The 25,631-nt window shown below is 43.5% G+C and overlaps 1 protein-coding gene across 1 annotated transcript in view; it reads left to right on the top strand.

The window, feature by feature from the left end:
• The window catches only part of POLR3A (RNA polymerase III subunit A), a 52,374-nt gene that overhangs the window by 8,447 nt on the left and 18,296 nt on the right, over positions 1 to 25,631 (top strand). The window contains exons 6-17 of the mRNA XM_049646257.1: positions 4,606 to 4,845; positions 4,955 to 5,117; positions 5,296 to 5,432; positions 6,754 to 6,857; positions 7,726 to 7,867; positions 10,802 to 10,942; positions 14,729 to 14,798; positions 15,443 to 15,570; positions 15,899 to 16,037; positions 17,300 to 17,464; positions 20,703 to 20,875; positions 24,672 to 24,783. Of these exons, the coding sequence (XP_049502214.1) occupies positions 4,606 to 4,845; positions 4,955 to 5,117; positions 5,296 to 5,432; positions 6,754 to 6,857; positions 7,726 to 7,867; positions 10,802 to 10,942; positions 14,729 to 14,798; positions 15,443 to 15,570; positions 15,899 to 16,037; positions 17,300 to 17,464; positions 20,703 to 20,875; positions 24,672 to 24,783 (1,714 nt within the window). The remainder of the gene's footprint in view (positions 1 to 4,605; positions 4,846 to 4,954; positions 5,118 to 5,295; positions 5,433 to 6,753; positions 6,858 to 7,725; positions 7,868 to 10,801; positions 10,943 to 14,728; positions 14,799 to 15,442; positions 15,571 to 15,898; positions 16,038 to 17,299; positions 17,465 to 20,702; positions 20,876 to 24,671; positions 24,784 to 25,631) is intronic.

The following is a 25,631-nucleotide window of genomic DNA, read 5'->3' as shown; positions in this document are numbered from 1 at the left end:
GAGAGAGGGAGACACAGACTCTGAAGCGGGCTCCAGGCTTTGAGCTGTCAACACAGAGCCTGACGCGGGGCTTGAAACCACAAACCATGAGGTCATGACCTGAGCCGAAGATTGGCGCTTAACTGACTAAGCCACCCAGGTGCCCCTAGCAAATTGTCATAGATCCACACGATGGAATACTATGCTGTAATGAAAGAAGTGAACTCGTGACACACAACCTGGCCAAAGGTCAGAATCCTGCAGAGAACGAGAAGCATATACAAGAGAGTACGTAGTGTATGATTCCACGTAGATCAAGTCCAGCAATAGGCCAGACTGATCTGTGGTGATTGACATCAGGAGAGTAGTTACCCCTGGGGTGAGAGCTTGGTACTGACTGAAAAGAGGTATCAGGGTCCTGGGACGCTTAGGTGGCTCAGTTGGTTAAGCGTCCGACTTTGGCTTAGGTCATGGTTCATGGGTTTGAGCCCCCCATGGAGCTCTCTGCTGTCAATGCAGAGCGTGCTTAGGCTTCTCTCTCCCCCCTGCCACACTCCCCTGCTTGTGCTCGCTTGCACTGTCAAAAATAAAAATTTTTTTTAAAATACCAAGGTCCTTTTATGGAGAGATGGAAATACTCTGTATCTTGATTGGAACACTAGTGTGTGTCTGGTATATATGCGTAGAAACATGTCAGTCTCTTTAGGATTTGTGGAATTTAGTATGTGTGAATTATGCCTTGACTGGGGAACAGAGCGGGTACAAAGAAAACAGACCGTGAACCTGGTGGTGTTAAAGGAGCCAGAGGCCAGAGTCACTGCACGCAGTAAGAATGGCCACGGGCTGCAGGTGTGCGTGCAGACGTCTGGGAAAGGGGAGTGTTCTGGAAATGGGGAGAGAGGGTGTCAGCAATTGATTCAGGCAGAAATGTCTTCAAAGGCAGTAAGGGTGAAGCTGCTACAGAGGAAGTGCGGGCGGGCTGAGGAAGATGGTCTTGGCCCTTGTACAGCCCAAGAGAGAGAGGCACTGTCCAGGCTGGTGGCTGTGCAGAAAGCTTTCAGAAGCCTGGTGAGCAGCCTTGGTCATGGGCGTGAAGGGTGCCTGGGCTTTCCTGGTGGTGGCCTGACTTGCAGGGTGCCCCTGCACGCACTCTGCTGCTCCTGGATCAGCATCCTTGACAGCCCACCACTGCCCCCTGCCAGCTTTCTGTCCGGGACGGGTGACCACGGTCTCTGCTCCACACACTCTCCATAGTAGGGAGTAGCACGATTCTCCCATACAGCCTGGGAGGCATCTTGTTTGGGAAAGTCTCCTTCCTAAATGACTCGGCCCTGAAGGTAACCCCTCCCATTTCAGAGTCTAGAGCATCGAGCTTGGCTCTCTGGGCATTCCCCCACTGCCGCCACCCCCGTGTATCTCACCCCACTCTATCCAGATTGATGCCCCAGAGGTGGTTTAGGGTAGTGGTGAAGAGCTTTGGCCTTGGAGTCGGACCCAAGATTAGAGCCCAGTTCTGCCGCTTGTTTGTTCTGTGACCTTAGACACGTGACCCAACCTGGACTTGAGTTTTGTAACTCTAAACAGGGATTACAAGAGTATCTGCTTTAAGGCTATTGTGAGGATTAAGAGTTGAATTCCAGATCAAGTGCTTAACAGAGTGCCTGGTGCATAGCAAGTGCTTAGACCGTATTACCCAGTTGCAGTAGTTAGGACTGCTACTGACAGTATGATAACAATGACAGGGGTGCCCAGCTGGCTCAATGAGAAGGACGTGTGACTCTTAATCTCAGGGTCATGAGTTCGAGCCCCACTTTGGGTATAGAAATTACTTCAAATCAATCAACTTCAAAAATAAATAAAAGCAATTTTGTCTAGTGTGTCTATATGATTCAATTTATGATAATGAAATTATTTTTAAAAAAATAATGACAAGACATGGTGAGGATAGATGAGGTTTCCTCCCCCTCCACATGTAGGCTCAGACTCCATGTCCTTTTGGCTTTACCCAGCCTGCTCCCTTCCCCTCTTTACCAAACTCCCTTCCCTTGGCTTCTTCCCTGCAGCCCGGCACACCTCTGTTCTCCGGACCCTTTGACCTCACTCTTTCCTCAACCACATGTCTATTGTCTGTGCCTCCATAGCACCTGTGTTCCATCTTACATTTCTGCTGGTTTCTCTTTTAAGTGTGGTCTATAACAAGATCTGTTTTTCTGAGGCCCTGTTTGATGCTACTCACAGTGCTTGGACAGTGTGGGGGCCTCCAGACTCATCAGAGACCATCAGCTCATCCTGCCTTTTTTTTTTTTTTTTTTTTTAAGTTTCTTTATCTCAAAAGAATATGTGCACGCTGGGGAAGGAGCACAGAGAGAAGGGGGGAGAGAGAATCCCACGCAGGCTCCATGCTATCAGTGCAGAGCCCAACCGTGAGGTCGTGACCTGAGCTGAAATCAAGAGCCAGACGCTTAACAGACTGAGCCACCCAGGGCCCCTCATCCTGGTTCTTATACCAGCTGTGGAAGAAGGGAGGTGGCAAAACAGGAATTCACCATTTGCCTGATTCCGAAGGGCCTTTCCTCAACCCCTTAGTAACCTGAAGTGAACAAAGCATCAGTGACTTACTTTTACCTTTTGTGGAGAGGGGCATTGTGGAGACAGGCAAACGTATTGCCCTGAAGTTCATTGATCTCAGGATGATCCACATCCTGACATGTTTACCTACCCATTTAATTTCCAGGAACATGGAACCCCGTATGCCTTTATGGGTAGCATAGCATTCTTGAGTTGATGGGAGACCATAGAGCAGTGGTTCTGGACCTTTCCTGGCTCACAGACCTCTTTAGGAATTGAACAAAAACTCTGGACTCTATCTCCAGAAGACTAGTGTATATCCACTCCCCATTTTTTGTTTTGTTTTCATTTTTTAGAGCATGCAAGCTGGGAAGAGGGGGAAAGAGAGTCTTTTTTTTTTTTGGTGTGGCGGGGGAGAGTAGAGGATCTTAAGAAGGAGAGAGAGGATCTTAAGTAGCCTCTGTACTTGGCATGGAGCCTGCCATGGGCTCAATCCCACAATCCTGGGATCGTGACCTGAGCTGAAATCAAGAGTCGAGTTAGACACTCAACCAACTGAACCACCCCAGGTGCCCCATCCAGTCCCAGTTTTAATGCAAATCCAGGGGTTGGTGGACCTGCAGGTAGGAGTTTGTCCATAGATGCCATCAGTCTTGCCTCCCCACCAGGTATAAATGCCTTCCACAGCATCTCCGGCAGACTGAGCGGCACGCGGTGCTCTCTTCACCACCACCCAAGGCAGCCCACGCTCCACCAGGGAGCCCTAGCTGTTGGGATATTCCGCCTCAGACCAAACAGCCCTTCTGTCTCTCTAGTGGTCCCCAACTTCTGTTTCCTGTCACATAACGATAAGTCAGGCCCACTTCTGTGTGTCCCTTGGGAGATTGTTGTTACGTGACTCTTGCCAGTCTTGCCCCCCTGCATCGTGGATGTCCGTGATGTCCTTGTCTGGCACGACTCTGGTACTACAGGTGACATTCAGCCTTCATCCTGTTCCTTGAGCTCTTAGTTTTAGATTTCCTCCAACTGCTTCAGGTGGCCATGAGGTGCTTGTTGCTGGGGGATAGGGAAGCTGAGGGAGGTGAATTCTGTGGGCAGGGACCAGACTGCAGAACGTCAGGCAGGATTCCTTCTCCCCAACTCTACTGCCATCTCTTCCAGGGTAGGACCATGGAAACTTCCTCTTGCAACAGTGTTTTAAGGGCAGTGGCTGTTCAAACATTTCTTCTTGGTTTTGCTCCCTATTTCATTAAGTTACGCATAGCAAGTTCTGGTTGTAACGTGTTCTTGGTCACACAGTCTCTAATCCCAAGAAAATGTAATAAGCAGCAACAAGACACAAGCTGACCTTAACTTTCGTCTTTGGGTATCTCTGATCATTTGTATAGTTCTTGTATTATGAGTGAGTTGTTGTAGCATAGCACTTCTATTAAATGAAGTTAATACAAAGGCAATATAAGTTCACTGTAGAAAATTGAAATGTAAACGAAGAAGCAATTATAATTCCATTCACCTGCAGACGGTACTGTTAACACCTCACTAAACATACATTTCCTCTTTTCTGTACAGACGTACATTTTCCCCCAAAATGAGATCATATTATACACACACTTCTTTCATTTACCAATGTCTTATGAACACCTTCCATAACAGTGGCTACATTTCTGTAATGTCGTTTTTTAATGGCTTCATGCTTGCTCACATATGGATATACCATGATTTTGTCTAGCCAGCAACCTATCAGACAGTCTCAGTTCTTCGCTATTAACGGCATTACTGAACATCCCTATAGCCAAATCTCTGTGTTGACTTCTAAAGTCAGACCCTGTGGAATAATTATGAGAAGTGGAATTACTGGCATTAAATAATTGGAAGGAAAGGTATACACATGTTTAGGGCTCTGCCAGTGTAGCGTGTTACCAGCAGAAATCTCTGCCCATGTTTGTACTTACTCTGAGTTCCGTGGTGGGTCGGGTAGAGTGCATGGAGAAGTAAACCCGTGCCCAAGCTGTGGGAAGTTAACGTGTGTCTCCATTCTTCATTTCCTGCTCTTCATAGGAAAACCTGAATCCCTTAGTAGTTCTGAATTTATTTAAACGAATCCCAGCTGAAGATGTCCCTCTACTTCTAATGAACCCAGAAGCTGGAAAGCCCTCTGATTTGATTCTCACGCGACTTTTAGTGCCCCCTTTGTGTATCAGACCCTCCGTCGTGAGTGATTTGAAGTCTGGCACCAATGAAGATGATCTGACAATGAAACTGACAGAAATCATTTTCCTAAATGATGTCATCAAAAAGGTCAGTATTTCCAAGCCCCAGGTTTAAGAGTGTATCTATGCAAACCCTTCTTATCGAGAAAGATTGACCCAGGATCATTTTTTTTTTCTTTATTTCTGCTCATTTTTAGCATCGCATATCAGGAGCTAAGACCCAGATGATCATGGAAGACTGGGATTTCCTGCAGCTGCAGTGCGCCCTCTACATTAACAGTGAGCTCTCAGGCATCCCCCTCAACATGGCGCCCAAGAAATGGACCAGAGGTTTTGTCCAGCGCCTAAAGGGAAAACAGGGTACGTTTCCAACAAGATGTGCAGGAGACAGTTTTCTGCCTTTTGTTACCCTTTTTTTGGAGTGTGTCTAGTGTATCTAGTTAAAAATTACAGAATTTTCTTGTTTGTGGTCATACTATATCCCCAAACAGCATACATTTGTGCTGCAGAGACCTATAACCTGTTTTTATTGATTTAGGTCGATTTAGAGGCAACCTTTCAGGAAAGAGAGTAGATTTTTCTGGCAGAACAGTCATCTCACCTGACCCCAACCTCAGGATTGATGAGGTAGCCGTGCCAGTTCACGTGGCCAAAATTCTTACTTTTCCTGAGAAGGTAAGTACCATTCAGCTTCTCGATTCTGTTTTGACTCCAGTCTTTTACATTATTATTTTGAGATTCCAAACAGTAGACAGTTGGAAAATCCCGAGGTGTGTGTGTTAATCTTCCAGTCTGACGCATAAACCACCACATGTAGTGTCTACAACATACACAAACACAGATATGTCTGCCTTTGTGTGTATATATTCACATTTACGTCAGACATCTCTTCTGCAACTTACTTCTCCAAGGAGTATGGTCTTTGACCTCTTCCTGTGTTGGTTCTTACCTCTTCTTTTAAAATAACTAATGATAGGGGCGCCTGGGTGGCTCAGTTGGTTGAACATCTGACCTCAGCTCGGGTCATGATCTTGCAGTTCGTGGGTCCGAGCCCCACGTCAGGCTCTGTGCCGACAGCTCGGATCCTAGAGCCTGCTTCGGATTCTGTGTCTCCCACCCTCTCTGCCCCTCCTCTGCTCACACTGTCTGTGTCTCTCCCTCTTTCTCAAAAATAAATGAAAATTTTAAAAAGCAATAAAATAAGATAAGGCCACTAAATGATAAACAACACACCCAGTTAATTTTCTTGGGATAGATTATTATTTTTAAGGCCTTACCAACCATCGAGTCCAATATCTGGGGTGTTTTAAGACTTGAGGCATAGCCAGAAAGGCTGCCCCACTTTACACTTAACTCACACTCATCATGAGTGTAAAATGGCCTTTACAGTAACTGAGGTATAGAAAATGCAAGGCCTGATAGCAGGAAGGTATTGGCTTCGGGTTTGCTTTTGAGATTCATAATTAGCCCAGATCATGGAAGCTTCCAGTAAAGCTTGTGTAAAGTATCCTTAGTTGATTTACTAACGATCCAGAGTTTCCTTCTCAGACGGTATTTCACGAGACTGTTGTCCAAGAGGTCATGGGACATGATGTTGCAGACCAGGGTCTAACAGTGCTGGTGCTACAGCTTTTAAACCTCAGGAGCCCATGGTAAATTACTGCTAGTAAAGTTGCCAACTGCTCATAGAATGTTCTAGAAGGTCCCTTCAGCTGAGTCCAGCCCACTCATTTTACTAATGGGGAAACCAAAGGCCAGAAAGGACTTGGCCATTTCACCCTACCAGTGGTGAGTTCGGACTGGAACCCGGGTGCCTGTGTGCCAATCAGCTGTTGTCATTAAACCCAAGACTCTAGGCAGCAGGAGATAAACAAGTTTCTTCTCTTTCTTCTGGAATCACTCAAGGAAAGTAAAGATTGAGACACAGTACAGTATAGTGTGCTAGCTTACAGAAAGCTAACAGCCTCTCCTTGTGTCTTCTACCGTGGTTGTGCAGGTGAACAAAGCAAACATCAACTTTTTGAGGAAACTGGTTCGAAATGGCCCTGAAGTTCACCCAGGAGCCAATTTCATTCAGCAGAGACACACACAGATGAAAAGGTAATGCTGCCTCAATCTGTTTTTCTTTTTAATTTTTTTTTTAACATTTATTTATTATTGAGAGCAGAACATGTGAATGGGAGGGGCAGAGACTGGGGGGGAGACACAGAATCCAAAGCAGGCTCCAGGCTCTGAGCTGTCAGCACAGAGTCGACGCGGGGCTCAGACCCACAAACTGTGAGATCATGACCTGAGCCAAAGTCTGATGCCTAACTGATTGAGCCACCCAGCACCCCAATGCTGTCTCAATCTAGCTGTGTGTAATGACCTTCTCATGACAGAGGTCGCCATATTCAGCCAAAGAATGTCGTCCAAAATCCGGCATTTGTGACATTTTAGCCTGTGGAAAATACTGTTTAAATTGTAGTGAGCCTAGGTATGTCATTTGCTGTGCTTACTCGTTGCATATACACAAAATGTCTATTTGTTCCCTTGCGTTTAACGTTGGAGCTAGGAAGACAGAACACGTGGGGGTGTGCAAGCCAATCATTTTCTGCATCGTGTGGGCTCTCTGGGGTTACTTGACTCTACTCACAGCCTAGGGGGCACTGGTTTGGCCAGCTCTGACCCTTCACTGATCTCTGGTGCCTTTTTATCTCTTGAGACAAACATGAGACAAAACATATCAACAGGGTGCTGTGGGAGAAGCTGACTTACGACTGCATTTTTGTGATTCTAAGACATAATTTTCTCATATTTAACATTTACAAAATGAGGACCTATCTGTGTCATAGTTTAATGGCTTGTGGAGGCAGCTTTGATCCAATGAAATATCCATCATTTTAGAGACTGAATCCTGACATGAAGAGGGAGCACCTTGGTGAGGGAGCCTTGTTCTCACAGATCACATTTCTTATCACATGTGTAGGTTTTTGAAGTACGGAAATAGGGAAAAGATGGCTCAGGAGCTCAAGTACGGGGACATCGTGGAGAGGCACCTCATAGATGGAGATGTGGTGCTGTTCAATCGGCAGCCCTCACTGCACAAATTGAGCATTATGGCGCATCTGGTGAGTGTGAGATTCTGTTTTTATTTTCTGTTGGGTGGGAGTCTGCTGTGTGCGCATGCTAAATTCCAGACCCCTAAAATTCAGATTGCCGGTAATCTGAAATTTTTTGTCACTTTTGATTTTTCTCTTCCTTCACTTTTTAGTTTGAGTGAAACTTTTACATTTTAAGCTTCCCTTCAACGTTTTTAATATTTATAAAATCTGCACTCAACAGTAAAACAGAAAGGAACTAATTGAAAATTGGCATGAAAGTAACTGGCATGATTTCACTTGCAAATGAAAATATATACATATATATGTGTATGCAGACTTATGTAAAACAGATATAGCTGAAAGTTGATTTGGGGTTTAACGTGGCTTATTAACTATGGAACTAAAATGCTTAGGAGATTTTTCGTCACAGTGGCCCTCCAATGAAGACCTTGGAGCATATTTTTTTCAGTGATTTAGTTTTGCAACAACAGCAGTTCCTTTTTCTGGAGATTTAAAATGGAAATGAGGTGCAACTTTAATTCGTTAAATATTCATAAATTCTCCTATCTCCAAAGCCGTTAAATCCACGAGCATTTGCAGCAGCATTTAAACAGGCTCTTCAGTTAGTGTTTTTCTAGATTCGGTCTTTCAGTTTACGAACATGCTGCATCAGTCATTTTACTTAAGCGTGGAAATACCGAAGAAGCACTTTATGACTATGGGATTACGATCATGGGGATCTGGGGAGGTGAACAAAATCCCTCCCTTTCCAGAAACTTTTGCTTGGCTTTGGGACATTTTCAAAGTAAAGGTTTTTTTGCTTGAAAAATTTCAAATATATACAAAAGTAGAAAGAATACTATGATGAACTCATATGTTCCCATTCTCTATATTGAATAATTTTCCAAGATTCTGCCACACCTGTTTTCCCTCTCCCTTCTTTCTTTGATGACCCAGGTGTCAGGTCTTTTCTCTGTTTGTGATCAGTTCACGCGTGTGATGGGGGCACCTGGGTGGCTCAGTCAGTTAAACAGTTTACTTGTGCAAGACACACACAACCACAGCGCCATTGTCACACCACACGGAATGAACACTCACTCACTGCTCTTGTCTAGCACACAGCCCATGTGCACATTTCCCCAAGGGTCTCAACTGTCTTTTCGCAGCTACTTTGTCCAAATCAGGATGTAAAGTCTGCATGTTACATTTGGTTGATACAGGTCCTCGGTCTCTCTACAACAATCTCCCCTCCCCCTGTTCTTGTAATTTCAGTGTCGTCGTTGGAAAAAAACAGGTCACTTGTCCTAAACAATGTCTCATGTTGTATGTGTGTGTGTGTGTGTGTGTGTGTGTGTGTAAGCATACGGCACTAAGAGTTTATTGTTCCTTTTATCCCTCTGAACTGAGCAGTACTCGAGGCGCGATCAGATTCAGGCTCAGCTTCTGGCAAGAATGACTCCTAGGTGGCACTGGCTGCTTCTTACCTTATTTCAGGAGGGGCGTGCTGTCTGGCTGCCCCACTCTTCTTATGTTGAGAAGGTTAGAGCATCAGATACTTCAGCCTGATGCCTCCCTTGAAAGTTTCCTTACCAGCCTTTTATCTAAAGACTTCATCCATGGCCAATTGTTGCCCGTGTTATTTCATTGGGGCTGCAAAGTGAAGAATTTCTCATTTATCATGCCTTTCATATTCCATACCTATCATTTTATTAAAAAAAATTTGGGGGGGGGTGTCCCTGGGTGGCTCAGTCGGTTAAGCACCTGACTTTGGCTCAGGTCATGATCTCACCGCTCATGAGTTCAAGCCCCGCGTCGGGCTCTGTACTGAAAGCTCAGAGCCTGGAGCCTGCTTCCAGTTCTGTGTCTCCCTCTCTCTCTGCCCCTCTCCCACTCATGCTCTGTTTCTTTCTCTCAAAAATAAACGTTAAAAAAATTTTTTTTTTAATTAAAAAATTTAAAAAATTTTTTTAAAAATCTTTTATTTATTATTTTTGATAGAGAAAGAGTGAGCAGGGGAGGAGCAGAGAGAGAGGGAGACAGAATCTGAAGCAGGCTCCAGGCTTTGAGCTGTCAGCACAGAGCCAGACATGGGGCTCGAGCTCACCAACCATGAGATCATGACCTGAACCGAAGTCAGATCTTAACCCACCGAGCCACTTAGGCACCCTCCATACCTATCATTTTTATAATGAAGAGCCTGTTCTTGTTAACTACGGTTATTTGTTTATCCAAAAAGTATAGCGCCTGAAGGAAAAGCAGCATAAATGTCTGATTCTTGTTCCTTTATTGTCAATCTGGGAAGGAAAAAGTTGGTGCTCAGTTTCTTCCAACGAGGTCGGGTTGGATTTTTTTGTCTGTTTTTGCTTTCTCTTTTTTCGGTGTCATTAACCCATGGGTTTTTCCATAAGAGACTCTTGAATACAGAGAACATACTGAGGGTTGCTGGTGGGGTGTTGAGAAGGGGGATGGGCTAAATGGGTGATGGGCATTAAGGAGGGCACTTGTTGGGATGAACACTGGATGTTCTATGTAAGTGATGAATCACTAAATTCTATTCCTGAAATCATTATTACGCTATATGTTAACTAACTTGAATTTAAATTAAAAAATAAGAATAATAATAAACCCTGAGTTTTTATTTAGTCCATGTGTTTTATTCAACTTCTGCTATAAATCTTTTTCATACCCAGCTGTGACGTCAGTGGCCAGTGGGAGCCCCTTCACATGGCTCTTAACCTTGGTGCTTGCCTCGTATTAAAACAAACTCATTGCATTGTTTTGATCTCATAAAGAATACCTCCACAAGTGACATGTATCTCTTAACAAAACATACAAAGATTTTATTTCCTTAATCTAAAGTGTCCAGTTTTCAAGGAAGCCATTTATTAATATTTTGAAACCATGAAGCTTTTGGATAAATGACTAAGCCCCTCTCCTGTTTTGTTTTTTTGTATTCCACAGGCCAAGGTCAAGCCGCACCGGACCTTCAGATTTAACGAGTGTGTCTGTACACCCTACAATGCGGATTTTGATGGTGATGAGATGAACCTTCATCTTCCTCAAACAGAAGAAGCTAAAGCAGAGGCTCTTGTTCTCATGGGGGTATGTAGGGTAGGGCAGCCCTGCTTCTGTGTAACAGCTTGAAAGGAGGGGGAGGGGAGCATGTGTCCTGTGTGAAAACACCCTGTAGGGTGTAAGGGAGTGTCAGTGACAGGTGGGGAGCTGAAAGGAGTGGGTATTCTTCTGGCCTGTAATATGCGTTTCTAAGGTACAGGACATACATGGAAACCAGCAGGGAAAAGATAGATGCGGGCGTAGCAGTATCTTGACTGTTGGGTGTCAAGGGCACAGCAGATGTTCTGCATAAGTAGATTTTCTGGTAGCTGAAAATTCTTTTGAGTACCCATACACTTTATTGAAGACTTTCCCATAGTATGTTACATACTTGTTTGTCATCTAAAGGTTACCCTAAACAGAATCATTATATGATGACCCATACCACCATTTCATTTTCCAGCAGTTAAGGGGAGCCCCTTAGATGGCAGAGAAGTTCAGCGATGAGTCACACAGACGCCTGCTCTCCAGGAGCATGCGGCTGGGCTCTCGTTGCTGTGCTACATGGACTACCGGCTCGCGAACCCAGCTGTAGCACAGTGCTGCGCTGGGCTCATCGCTCCTAAATTTAACAGGGCCCCGAACTGTTGAGTTTTTAGAGGCTAGGTTTTCCTTTTTCCCAGTATTCTGGTTTTCTTGTTATGAGTAGATTTGGCTGTGGTTGTAAGTGTTTCTACCCACAAAACACTTCTTACCATTTCTGATAGAGTGTTTTTCATCTCTTTTGGGGTAGGATGTTAGTATCGATTCTAAAGTGAAGGCTGTTAAGTTCTGTAAGCAGATCTATTAAAAGTACATGAGGATTTGGTGGGGACAGGAACGAGTGGCTGCATTCATGGCCTGTGCCTCGGTTTTTCATGCCTAAAGTCGACATCTTTTCTAGTAAAGTATTTGATGTGTTACTTCTTTTGTACACACACTTAATACTAAGAAATTCATGCGGGTAATTTCAGTTTTTTTAGAACATCAGTTTCTTACTTATTCAAACATTGTAGTGTAATGGAGTTATTTAAATAAGGTGAGGTTTTTACACATCACATCTCTTTTTTCTTTATCTCCATGTCTTTTTTTGTTGTTTATTTATTTGAGAGAGAAAGAATGGAGGGGTGGCAGACAGAGAGGGAGAGAGAGAATCCCAAGCACACTCCACCGTCAGCGTGGAGCCTGACATGGGGCCCGATTTCACAACCGTGAGATTGTGACCTGAGCCAAGATCAAGATTTGGATGCTCAACCGAGTGAGCCACCCAGGCACCCCTATTTTTATCTGTTTGTTGCTTATCCACGAACTTAGATGGTGGCAGTCATGGTTTTTAGTAGCCTTGGTTTTGCTTTTATCTACTTAACATGTTATAAATGCTCACCTTTGTTGTAAAGTTTTCATAATTATTGATTATAATGGCTTCACAGTATTTCACAAGCTTAGCACACCATGATTCACCTACCTTCTGAAAATTTAGGGTGTTTTCCCTGTTTGTTGCTATGAGGACAAATCCCTTAAGGGCCATCTTTGTGAATTTGGAGTCTTTCTTCCGAGTTATTTCTTCAGACCCCTCAGCCTTTTTAAGTGATTCGGTTGATGCTTAATGAGTACCTACTGTGTGCCACCAAGTACTCTCCTAGGAGGGCAACACAGAAGAAAAAAGTCAAAATTCTTGCTTTTATCCTTATTCGAATGGGGAGAGGTGGAGAATAAACCAATATAAAATAGGTCATGTGGTGGCAAGTGCTGAGAAGAAAAGAATAAATCACAACAAGGAGGAAAGAAAATGAGAGGGGTCCTGTTTCATGGAGGATGGTCTGAGAGGGCCACTAGAACGATAACACTCAAGGCAAGTTCTAAAAGAAGTTGACGAGCAGTGTGGTTGTCAGCAAAAGATCAATCCAAGCAGAGGACCAACAGGTACAGAGACCCTGTGGTGTGATCATACATGAGGTAACAAGAGGCTAGCCTGTTTCCTCCTAAGCCTTGTATTTGTAGCAGCTGTGAGGAGTGCTGTGCTCTGTATTGGGAGATAGCAAGAGAGAAGATGAGGAGGGCAATGGCCATGAGTGAGATCCACACTCCCACAGTCAGATGGTGCGTTGACCAGTGCACTCATTTTTTCTGACCTTGTACTCTTACTCTAGTAAGCTCTCCAGAGGAAATAACCAGTTGCAAAATCACTTGTAATGATAAAACATTAGAAGCAGGCAATGTCCGCCAATAAAAAAGTTGGTTAGGTTAAATCACATCACATTCGTACCACAAAATCCTGCATGGCCCTTAAAAATGATGATGTAGTATTGTTGTCAGCATAAAGCTACTTATGATTTATTTTTTATTTAAAAAGCAGGCTGTGTGTAAGAAAGACATGATCTTATTTCATTTGGTAAATAGATGTTTCCGTGTTTGTAAAAAAGCTTATAGCCAGAAATTGGGAAGGTTATATACCAAAATGTTTTAACTGCAGTTCTTTTGGTTTGGCAGTTCCATGCAGAGATGTTTTTTTGGGATTCTGGGTGGGGTTTTTTTGTTGTTGTCGTTTTGGCTTTTTTCGCTTATCTATATTTTTAGACTTTCTGTAAAAAACATACTATTTTTGTAACAAAAAAGTAATAATTAGAATGTTGCTAGTGATATCAGCTATGTAAGCTAGTTGCTAGAGATAATGGCCTGTAGCCAACTACTTGGACTTCAGCCATGAGTTCGGTACTGAGGATCCATTTTGTTATAACAGCATATATCATTGGTTAAAAATGACAATAAAACACAGGCTCTAAGGCCAGGATGGAAGATCTTTGTTACCATCAGGACAAATCCCCTCAATTACATGTAAGAAAATTATCATCTAACTGTATCAACTCAGCAGTTCTGTCTCAATAGGTAGGGCTCTAGCCTGAATGTGGTCCCAAATTACTGGGGAGACTTTTACAAAATATGCAAATCCCAGCTTCACGTGCTCAGCCCCAGACCACTCCCTTTCCCATCCCAGAGAGATTCTTGAAAACAAGCATGAACGATTACCTTCCAGCCCTCATTGGAGGATCTTTGTGAATGTTCACAATAAAGCAGGAACACGTCTCTGCCTTGGAGGGCCTTTTACTCCAGGTGAGGTTGCCTAGACAACCCACAAATAACATAAGCATCTCCACATCATGATTTAAGCAAATTTACATGTCACTTATTTCCCAACAACAACAACAAAACTTGAGCATATGCACTCTGACGCGCAGAATCTTTTTTAATTTGTTAATTATGCACTGGACAGCTAGCACCCCTTTTTGCTCAGTGTAGGCATTCATTAAATTTTCATTAAATTGTGTCATTGATTATCATTAGGACTCACTGTCTTCATTAAGAGTTCAACAATTCTGCCCTCGTTGTGGAGAGGTATGAAATTGATTGACCTCAAAGAGAACAGTGCTATTTATCATTCATAGAAGTGAATTTTCTTTGGAGAAGTGAATTTATTAATAACTAGGAAGTCTTACACATACAGAGTTCTTACAGGAATCCAAAGCTTCACTCAGTATTCAGTGTTGGCAGGAACGTCTGACGTCAGTGTTGCAGGTATGTTTTGACTCCTCTTAACAGATGAAGGAGCAAGGAGCTAGTGACAGCTGGGATTGAGAGCCTTGGCTGCCATTTCTCAGTCCCACTTTTCTGCTTGCCTGCTCTTCTTTATTTATGTGTGACAATTCAGAGCGTTTGTGGTACGGTTCTTTGGACTGCATCATGCAATCCAAAGAGTGTCCGAGAATGGCTAACATGTTGTGTTTGTTTTTCCTTTAGACGAAAGCAAATCTTGTAACACCAAGAAATGGAGAACCACTGATTGCTGCTATTCAGGACTTTCTAACAGGTGTGTTTATGAATTCACTTGAAAGGAGACTATGGAACACTAGGATTCTCATTCACAGTGATTCATGTAGCAACTTGAGAAGCGATTTAATTTCATGTGTTTAATTCTGTTGTTTACTATGTTTGATTCTGAATCTGCTTGAGAGATTTTGGATTGGCTGGTTATTCATTGAATCAGTAAGCATTTGTTCAGCTCCTGACGTGCACTAGACAGTTTTCTAAGCACTGGAGATAGGACAGTGAGTCAAAATCCCTTGTGGAGCTTAGATTCTAGTGGAAGAGGGAGCCAGCAAGCAGCTATAGGTTTTAACTCACTCCTTACAATATTCCAGATTCCTTTTAAAATCGAAACCTTTTGGGGCGCCTGGGTGGCTCAGTCAGTTAGGCGTCTGACTTTGGCTCAGGTCATGATCTCACAGTTGGTGAGTTTGAGCCCCACGTCGGGTTCTGTGCTGACAGCTCAGTGCCTGGAGTCTGCTTCAGATTGTGTCTCCCTCTCTCTCTCTCTGCCCCTTGCCCTGCTTGTGCCTCCCCCACCCCCAAAAAAATAAACTTTTTTAAGGTAAAAAAAAAATAAAATTTAAACCTTGTAATTGTCTCGCACATTCACTCCATTTCTTTTTGTGGTGTTTGCAACATTCATAGGCGCCTATCTCCTCACTCTTAAGGACACTTTCTTTGACCGAGCCAAGGCCTGCCAAATCATTGCTTCAATATTAGTTGGCAAGGATGAGAAAATTAAAGTTCGCCTCCCACCACCTACAATATTAAAGGTTTGTGCTGGGAGCACCCGGGTGGCTCAGTCAGTTAAACATCTTACTCTTGGTTTCTGCTCGGGTCATGATCTCATAGTTTATGAGATCAAGCCCTGCCTCAGGCTCTGCACTGAGAGTGCAAAGCCTGCTTGGGATTCTCTCTCCCCTCTCTCTGTTCTCCCCCCTGTGTACGCATGCATTTTCTTTCTCTCTCTATGCAAATAACTATACATTTAAGACAGTAAAGCTTTGTGCGGGAGCCAGGCATGTCAGGGACAGGTTTGCATGTGAGTACTCTGCAGACCAGGCTCAGCCAGCTGACGTTGTGACTTTCTTCCTCCTTCAGCCTGTCACCCTGTGGACGGGAAAGCAGATATTCAGCGTCATCCTCAGACCTAGTGACGACAATCCAGTAAGGGCCAATCTCCGAACCAAGGGAAAGCAGTACTGTGGCAAAGGAGAAGATCTCTGTGTCAACGATTCCTGTGAGTCAAAGCAGCAGGGTGGGAGCGGGCAGAAAGCAGGTGGCCAATGACTGCCTTCACTTAGCAAGCAAATCCAATGTTTCTCTTAGGCAGGAAGTTTATTCTTTAGGGAAGTGTAGTTGGTATGTCTCCTCAGCTGTGATTCCCCATTTCTCTAAAAAGGAGAGATCATGTAGATACATGATCCAGTGATTAGAATGTTCCTCTCTGGATGTGTTTTAGATGACTAGTGTCTGTAAATTAATGCAATTTCTTTTATTCTGCCCCCCCCCTTTTTTTGCCATAAGAAAGTATCTCATCATATGAGGCATATAATTTATCATTTTATGTCCAAAAAATGTGTTCATTGTCTAAAAGTATAATGGGACTATTTTTCTATCACCTCCTGGTCAACTTATTTCTTATAACACGAAGATCAGGTGTAACCACAAGAGGATATAAATGTTAAGCCATCTGAGTCATCCAGACTAATTCAACCCAAAGTATAGTCCACAGACCAGTGCCTTTCAGCCAGCGTTTCCTTTCTGACGCGAGCTCCCTTGCTCACCCCAGACTGCTAACTAGCAGCTCCCCAGCAGGCTCCTCTGGATGGCACTGACTTCGAATGGGCTTTGCTAGCAAGGTCTTGTGACAAGAAATGGATCTCCAGGACTCTGTGCTGAAGAACTGAACCACAGAGTCTCTGAAGGTCAAGATTCCTGTTTTGTAATGAAGAGTAAATGTGTTGAAGGGCACCGATTTTTCTCAGGGTTAGAGCCTTTGCTTTGAAAACACACCTCTGGTCTTTCAGGTGTTTTGGCTTCCTTGTTTTAGATTGTATTTTGTTTCTTCTCAATGTAATTCCATTTTGTTGTATAGGCTCTTCATGGTGGTGTCATCAGTTTTCATCATCTTGGGGGAATAACAAAGTGCTTTACAGTTTATGGAGTAGTTTGTGGCATGTGATTTCATCAGATGCTCACAACATCCCTGTGACACAGGATAAGTGCTCGGTGCTGTCACTTATAGTTCACAGTTGAAAATGAGGGTCCTGTAGTACATTTCAGAGTTAGGACTGTAAGGTAAATAACTGGGCTTTTCATGCTTCTCAAAAGTCCCTAGATTTCTCTCTTTTTCCCCTCAAAAAATTTTGAGAGAATTTTGCTTTGCTTTGCTTTGCTTTAATTTTCATAATGGGAGCATGCTTTCTCCACTGCCCCATGTTGGAACGAGGCTGAGTAGTAAGTAATTGTTCAAGTGCCCAATCTTTGCTGTCCTTGCAGACGTTACCATCCAGAACAGTGAGTTGATGAGCGGCAGCATGGACAAGGGAACGTTGGGATCAGGATCGAAGAACAATATTTTTTACATTTTGCTGCGAGACTGGGGGCAGAACGAAGCTGCCGATGCAATGTCACGGCTTGCCAGGCTGGCTCCTGTCTACCTCTGTGAGTATCTCCAGCGTCCTCGGCGTATGGTGGTGGTTGCTCGGGTTTCAGGGCTGTGCGTTAGCTTGTTCTTTTACCTTTGTTTCCTTCCCCCAGCCCCCACATGCCACACACATACCCGCACATAGGAAAGGAGACTTACTCCAGGCTGAATCATTTGGGACTTACAGAACGGGATCAGCTCAGTACTGACTTGCCTGGTTTCAGATTTGAACTTGCTCTTGAATTCTTCTCTCAAAATGCCCAGTAGCTCCGCGATGCCAGTCAGACAGGGTTGTTAGACAAGGGCCCTCCGCAGGCTGCTTCCAAGGTACCTGCGCTCCACCTATGGCCCTCTGGGCCCTCACAGCTCAGTTCTGCTGGGTTACTCTGTGTTTCCCTTCTCTCCTTGCACATACGTGCAGGTTTTTACGTGCCCAAAAACGTTTCATTTCCACCCTTACACTTGATCGATTGTTTGGCTGGGTATAGAGCTCTGGATTGAATTTTATTTTTCGTCAGAATTTTGAAGGTACTGCTCTACTCTACAGAGTTGCCATGAAAGTGTATTTCTATTCTTATTTTCAACTTTTGTATGTGTCTTCATTTTGGAAGCTTTGCAAATCCTCTTTGTTCTGGAAGTTCACACTGTAGACGCTTGGTATGTGTCTTTTTTTCATTCATTGTGTTGGGCACTCTGTAAGCTCTCTTAATCTGCCTCCATGTGTCCTTTGGTTGTGGAAATTTTGTTTTTGTTTGATAATTTTCTCACCTTAACTTTCTCTGTTCTTTTTGGAATTTTTGTTCATTTTGTAAGTAGAGCTTCTAGATTGACTCTGTGATTTTTCTTACCTTCTTTTCTCTGTTGTCCATTTCTTTGTTTCTGGATTCACTTTATCTTTTTTTTGTTTTTAATGTTTATTTATTTGGGTGGGGGAAGAGGCAGAGAGGGAGAAAGAGAATCCCAAGCAGGCTCCAGCACTGTCAGCAAAGAGCCCAGTAGGGGGGATTCAATCCCATGAACTGTGAGATCATGACCTGAGCTGAAAGCAAGAGTCAGGACATTTAACCGACTGAGCAAGTCAGGTGCCCCTCAGTTTAACTTTTAAAAATGATTTCCTAGAGGGGCATCTGGGTGGCTTAGTCAATTAAGTGGCCAACTTCGGCTCAGGTCATGATCTCACAGTTTGTGAGTTTGAGCCCCACATCGGGCTCTGCTGACAGCTCAGAGCCTGGAGACTGCGTCGGATTCTGTGTCTCCCTCTCTCTCTGCCCCTCCCCTGCTCGAACTCTGTTTAGTCAGTAAAGTGGGCCAACTTCAGCTCAGGTAATGATCTCATGGTCCGTAAGTTCAAGCCCCACGTTGGGCTCTGTGCTGACAGCTCAGATCCTGGAGCCTGCTTCAGATTCTGTGTCTCCCTCTCTCTCTGCCCCTCCCCCCACTCACACCTCTCTCTCTCTCTTTCTCTGTCAAAAGTAAATACATAAATAAAAAATTAAAAGTGAGTTCCTCGGGGCACCTGGGTGGCTCAGTTGGTTATGCATCCAACTCTTGGTTTTGGTTCAGGTCATGATCTTACAGTTCATGAGTTCCCCCTGGGCTCTGTGCTGACATTGCAGAGCCTGCTTGGGATTCTTCTCTCCTCCCCTCAGTTGCTCTCTGCCCCTCCCCCATTCATGTTCTCGCTCTCAAAAATAAAGTTAAAAAAAATTTTAAGTGATTTCCTCTATTGATTTTTTTTTTTTTTTTTAACTATCATTTATTTCACTTCCAACTATATTTTCCATGTTTCTTATTTGCAGGTAGATTTTGATTTTTGGGTTTGTTTTTTTGTTTGAAGACTTCCTGTTCTTGATCTCCAGATACCTCTTCTCTATCAGAGACAATGTTTTTCATAGATTTATCTGAAAATTCTCCCTGAATTTTCTCTTTAGTTTTGTTTTTCTGTGCATTTGTTGTCTTTAGTCTTTCATGTTGAAGACTTTCCTCAGAGGTCTGGTGGTCCCAGGGGCGCCTGGTTGGCTCAGTTGGTTAAGCCTCAGACTTTGGCTCAGGTCATGATCTCACATTTTGTCAGTTCGAGCCCTGCGTTGGACTCTGTGCTGATAGCTCGGAGCTTGGAGCCTGCTTCAGATTGTGTCTCCTTCTCTCTGCTCCTCCCCGACTTGTGCTCGCTCTCTCTCTCTCTCTCTCTCTCTCTCTCTGAAAAACAAATAAACGTTATGTTTTTTTTTTAATCTGGTGGTCCCTGGCTATCCATTCATATTTTGGGGAGTGAGACACCAAACACCGATTGGAAATGGACGGAGCCTGTTGGTTGATGGACTTCTCAGTCCCTTGATTGAGCTGCAAGGCAACATTTTCATTGAGGAACTACCAAATAGCCCTGTCAGTAATACTTTTCTCTAGGGAGGCTTGGTTTCTGCAGGGACATAACTTCCACTCTCAGTCTCCCACCCAAGTTGAGACCTGCTTCTCAGGATTCTGGGATGTGGCCAGGGAAAGGGACTAAGGAATCACAGTCATAGTATATACAGACCTCATGCCCTGCTTTACAGTCCTCCCTCTCTGTTTGCACTTAGGATCCCTCAGTCTAGAGCTCTCTAATTCCGTATACTGGGACATAAACTCTCATCTTCCACAGGAAAATACTGGTTTTCTATCAGGTTTCCTTATCTCCAACACATACGTTGTCTCTAACATCTGCAGAAGCTGGCAGTATAGTTTCTGAGCATTTCCAGACTCATGGGTCCTCATTTCCATAGCCACTCTTAGGTATCCCTTCCCCACCCTGCTAAGCCAAGTGCCTCTCATCCACCCATTTTCTACATACGTTAGCGTTGGAATTATTGACCATGTGTAGTTCCCTCAAAGGTGGGGTTTTTCTGTGTTTGGGGAGGATTTCTGAAGAAGGAAGGGGGTGTGGGCAGAAAGGTATCTGAGATGATGTCTTAGAACAAGAAGTCAGATGGCTCGCTTTCCATTGCTGACTTTGTCCAGCTGCTTTTTGGTATTTAATATTGGTCTGCTGTATATTATAGTTAGTTGGGAGGGAGTACTTGCTCCCCACTGGGTTGTAACGTCTCTGACAGGATTCAGTGAGTCTTGGTCATTTTGATGTAACTCTCTACAGACTGATACATTTTTATTTAATTGGGTCATGATATATTCTCTCAAGGTATAAACTGGTTTGTATATAGTGGGTTGACTAACATCCATGGCACTCTCTTTCTGCTCTACCTGCCGACTACTCTGCAGCAAACCGTGGATTCTCCATCGGGATTGGTGACGTCACACCTGGTCAAGGGTTGCTAAAGGCCAAGTATGAGTTGCTGAATGCTGGCTATAAAAAATGTGATGAGTACATTGAAGCCCTAAACACAGGAAAGCTGCAGCAGCAGCCTGGTTGCACCGCTGAGGAGACTCTAGAGGTGAGTCTGCTCCTTGGGTGGGTTAGCCACTTCATGCCCACAGGGCTGTACTGCAAACCTGAAGAGAAGGTAGCAGAAGGGAGGAGGAAGTAAAGGCAGTGCCTTTAGCCCCAGGTCAGCCCTGTGCGGCGTGTGTGTGTTCTCGTTTAACAAGGGGAGGGCCTTCAATCGGATCCTTTACATCCCTAGCAGCTTTCACGTTCTAGGTGGTGAAAACAGACATCTGTTCACTTGACCACATGGGGCTGCTCTTGTTCCAGCGTCACACTTAGGCCCCTTCTGTAGCTGGTACTCACATGCTTGTGCCCTTTCTATTTCTAGCATCTTTGGAGTAGAGACTGGCAACCACAGCTCTTTAAATGGATGGTCTTTGAAGGAGCACCTAGCTGATTCGGTCGGTAGAGCCTGCAGCTCTTGATCTCAGGGTTGTAGGTTTGAGCCCCACATTGGATATAGAGATTACTTAAAAATCAAATCTTTAAAAAAATAAAATCAATGGATGGTCTTCAAAAGAGACTGGGGCACAGAAGAGGGAAAATTCATATCACATGCCTATCTGCTTCCCCTGTCACATTAGAAACTAGGTTAGCTGATGGGGCGCCTGGGTGGCGCAGTCGGTTAAGCGTCCGACTTCAGCCAGGTCACGATCTCGCGGTCCGTGAGTTCGAGCCCCGCGTCAGGCTCTGGGCTGATGGCTCGGAGCCTGGAGCCTGTTTCCGATTCTGTGTCTCCCTCTCTCTCTGCCCCTCCCCCGTTCATGCTCTGTCTCTCTCTGTCCCAAAAATAAATAAAAAACGTTAAAAAAAAAAAAAAAGAAACTAGGTTAGCTGAGAACGTGCCGAGCAAGGGTCAGAATCAGAATGAGGACCAGCCTCTGGGAGCTCTGCATTCTCTCAGGCAGCCTGGGTCGGCAGTCTGACTGCACCAGGATTTCACCTGGCTTTCTTCTGTCTCCCCTGCAGCCCATGGCTCAGAGCTTTAACTCACCTAAGTGTGGAAAAATGGATAAGCAATAAGAAATTTTCTGATGACATGAATTTTTTGTGAAATAGGAAGAAAGCAGAGTTGTAGGCACCATTCACCATTAGCTCATTCTTAATCTCACTGAGTCTTTTCATTTATTTTTTTACTTTTTAAATCCCAGTTAGCTAGCATATAGTGTAGTAATGATTTCAGTCATAGAATTTAGTGATTCATCACTTACATGTAAACCCAGTACTCATCCCAACAAGTACTCTCCTTAATGCTCATCACCCATTTAGCCCATCCCCTCACCCAATACCCCACCAGCAATCCTCAGTTTGTTCTCTGTATTTAAGTCTCTTATGGTTTGTCTCCCTCGCTCTACTTATCTTATTTTTGCTTCCCCTCGCCTATGTTTATCTGTTTTGTTTCTTAAATTCCAAATGAGTGAAATCATACGATTTTTATCTTTCTCTGACTTATTTCACTTAGCATAATACACTCGAGTTCCATCCACGTTGTCGCAAATGTCAAAGATTTTATTCTTTTTGATTGCCAAGTAATTTTCCATCGTGTGTACGTATGTATGTATGTGTGTGTACATACACACATACATACATACATATACACCACATCTTTATCCAGTCATCAGTCGATGGACATTTGGGCTTTCCATACTTTGACTATTGTCAGTAGTGCTGCAATAAGCATTGGGGTGCATGTGCGCCTTCGAATCAGCATTTTTGTATCCTTTGGATAAATACCTAGTAGTGCATTTGCTGGATTGTAGGGTAGTTCTGTTTTTAAATTTTTAGGAACCTCCATACTGTTTTCCAGAGCGGCTGCACCAGTTTGCATTCCCATCAACAGTGCAAAAGCAGTTCCCCTTTCTCTGCATCCTCGCTAACATCTGTTGTTTCCCGAGTTGTTAATTTTAGCCATTCTGACAGGTGTGAGGTGGTATCTCATTGTGGTTTTGATTTGTATTTTCTTGATGTTGAATGATGTTGAGCTTCTTTTCATGTGTCTTTTAGCTATCTGGATGTCTTCTTTGGAAAAGTGTCTATTCATTTCTTTTGCCCATTTCTTCACTGGATTATTTGTTTTTTGGTATTGAATTTGATAAGTTCTTTATAGATTTTCGATACTAACCCTTTATCTGGTATGCCATTTGGAAATAATCTTCTCCCATTCCTTCAGTTGCTTTCAGTTGCCCATTCCTTCAGTTTTGCTGATTGTTTCCTTCACTATGCAGAAGCTTTTTATCTTGATGAGGTCCCGGTAGTTAATTTTTGCTTTTGTTTACCTTGCCTTTGTCAAGTAAGAAGTTGCTGCGGCTGAGGTCTTTTGCCTGTTTTTTTCTCTAGGATTTTGATGGCTTTTTGTCTTATTTTTAGGTCTTTCATCCATTTTGAGTTTGTTTTTGTGTATGGTAAGAAAGTGGTCTGGGTTCATTCTTCTGCATGTTGCTGTCCAGTGTTCCCAACACCATTTGTTGAAGAGATTGTCTTTATTCCATTGGATATTCTTTCCTGCTTTGTTGAAGATTAGTTGGCCATACGTTTGTGGGTCCACTTCTGGGTTGTCTATTCTGTTCCATTGATCTATGTGTCTGTTTTTGTGCCAGTACCATATGATTACAGCTTTGTAATATAGTCTGAAGTCCAGAATTGTGATGCCCCCAGCTTTGGTTTTCTTTTTCAACATTACTTTTACTATTTGGGGTCTTTTCTGGTTCCATACAAATTTTAGAATTGTTTGTTCTAGCTCTGTGAAGAATGCTGGTGTTATTTTGATAGGAGTTGCATTGAACATGTGGATTGCTTTGGATATTTAACAGTAATAAAATAAATAAACAAAGTTTAACAATATTTGTTCTTCTGATCCATGAGCATGGAATGTTTTTCCAAAAAGGAAAATTGTCAGAATTGTCTTCTTCAGTTTCTTTCATAAGTCTCCTATAGTTTTCAACGTATAGATCTTTCACTTCTTTGGTTAGGTTTATCCCTAGGTATTTTATGGGTTTTGGTGCAATTGCAATGAGAATAAGTCCTCTTTCTGCTGCTTCATTATTGGTGTATAGAAATGCAACCAATTTCTGTAAATTGATTTTATATCCTGCGACTTTGCTGAATTCATGTTATCAGTTCTAGCAGTTTTTTGATTAATCTCTCTGAGTCTTGAGAGAGAGAGAGAAATGGATGTTCCTCACTGGCACTTACCTAGGAATTTACTTGAGACTCCAGCAGCATTTGTTTTTAGTGGAACCATGACTCGTAACTGATTTAGCACCCTCTCTGTGAGCTGAGAAAGGACACCTTGTAGATGAGCTCATGGACTAGAATATTCCTGTAGAGTCACCTTATCACACGCTTAACTTGTGAGAATTCACATGTGTGCTTGGAAAGTAAAAATAAGAGGTAAATTTTAGAATTAGCATAAACAGTTTTCTGTTACTACATACTACATGGTAGCTTCTGTTCCTAAGTGTATTTAGGCCTCTACATGTGCATGTACAGTCGATATGTATACAGACATATTGTAGAGGATGCTATACACATGCTATATTATACTTTCTGCCTTAGGGGCCATTTAAAGGATTTTTCAAGACTTCGTTACTAATCATTTTTACCTTAAACACTGATTTGGAACCTTTCCTTCCTCATGGAAGGTTAGGGTCTTTATAGATAAGGCATATTGATCTTCAAAAGCTTGAAACCCTTTCTCTATTGGAAATCTGACATCTGGCTTAAATTTTGTCAGATTTCATTAAATGTCAGGTTGAACGTTGGTAGTCAGCAGAGTCCTCATGCACCTCGCTTTTTCCCTCCAGGCTCTGATCCTGAAGGAGCTATCTGTGATCCGCGACCACGCGGGCAGTGCCTGCCTCCGGGAACTGGATAAGAGCAATAGCCCACTCACCATGGCTCTGTGCGGCTCCAAAGGTGTGCGCTCCTCCACCAACTGCCCTCATTGCATTCTCTGTATGGGCTGGCAGGTTTTCTCCCAGAAAATGCAGGAGTAATTTCAGACCGTTCATTTATAAGGGTATGTCTTGGGGCACCTGGGTGCGTCTGTTGGTTAAGCATCCGACTCTTGGTTTCAGCTGAAGTCATGATCCTCGAGGTTTATAAGTCAGAGCCCCGTGTCTGGCTCCATGCTCTTAGCACGGAGTCTGCCTGGGATTCTCTCTCTTTCCTCTCTCTCTCTACCCCTACCCCTACCCCACTCGTGTCCTCTGTCTCTCTCGAAAAATAAATATATGTATATTTAATATATAAATATGTACATATTAATATATATATATATATATAGGCATACTTTTTTTATTAAAAAAATTTTTTTAATGTATATTTATTTTTGAGAGAGAGGAGACACAGAATCTGAAGCAGGCTCCAGGCTCTGAGCTGTCAGCACAGAGCCCGACATGGGACTCGAACCCATGAGCCGTGAGATCATGACCTGAGCTGAAGTTGGACGCTCAACCAGCTGAGCCACTCAGGTGCCCCAGGGCATATCTTTTTAAATCATATGTATAGAAAGAGACTTAATTATTTACATCTTAGACATTTAACTCCTATTTTTTTTTTATTTTTTTAACGCTTATTATTGAGAGACAGAGAGACACAGAGCGTGAGCAGGGTAGGGGTAGAGAGAGGGGGAGACACAGAATCCGAAGTAGGCTCCAGGCTCTGAGCTGTTAGCACAGAGCCCGACGCAGGGCTCAAACTCACAAACTGCGAGATCATGATGTGAGCCGAAGTCGGTCGCCCAACCAACTGAGCCACCCAGG

This window comes from Panthera uncia, chromosome D2 (genome assembly GCF_023721935.1).
Source record: "Panthera uncia isolate 11264 chromosome D2, Puncia_PCG_1.0, whole genome shotgun sequence".
Taxonomy (NCBI): domain Eukaryota; kingdom Metazoa; phylum Chordata; class Mammalia; order Carnivora; family Felidae; genus Panthera; species Panthera uncia.
This window is presented reverse-complemented; position numbering and strand designations above follow the sequence as displayed.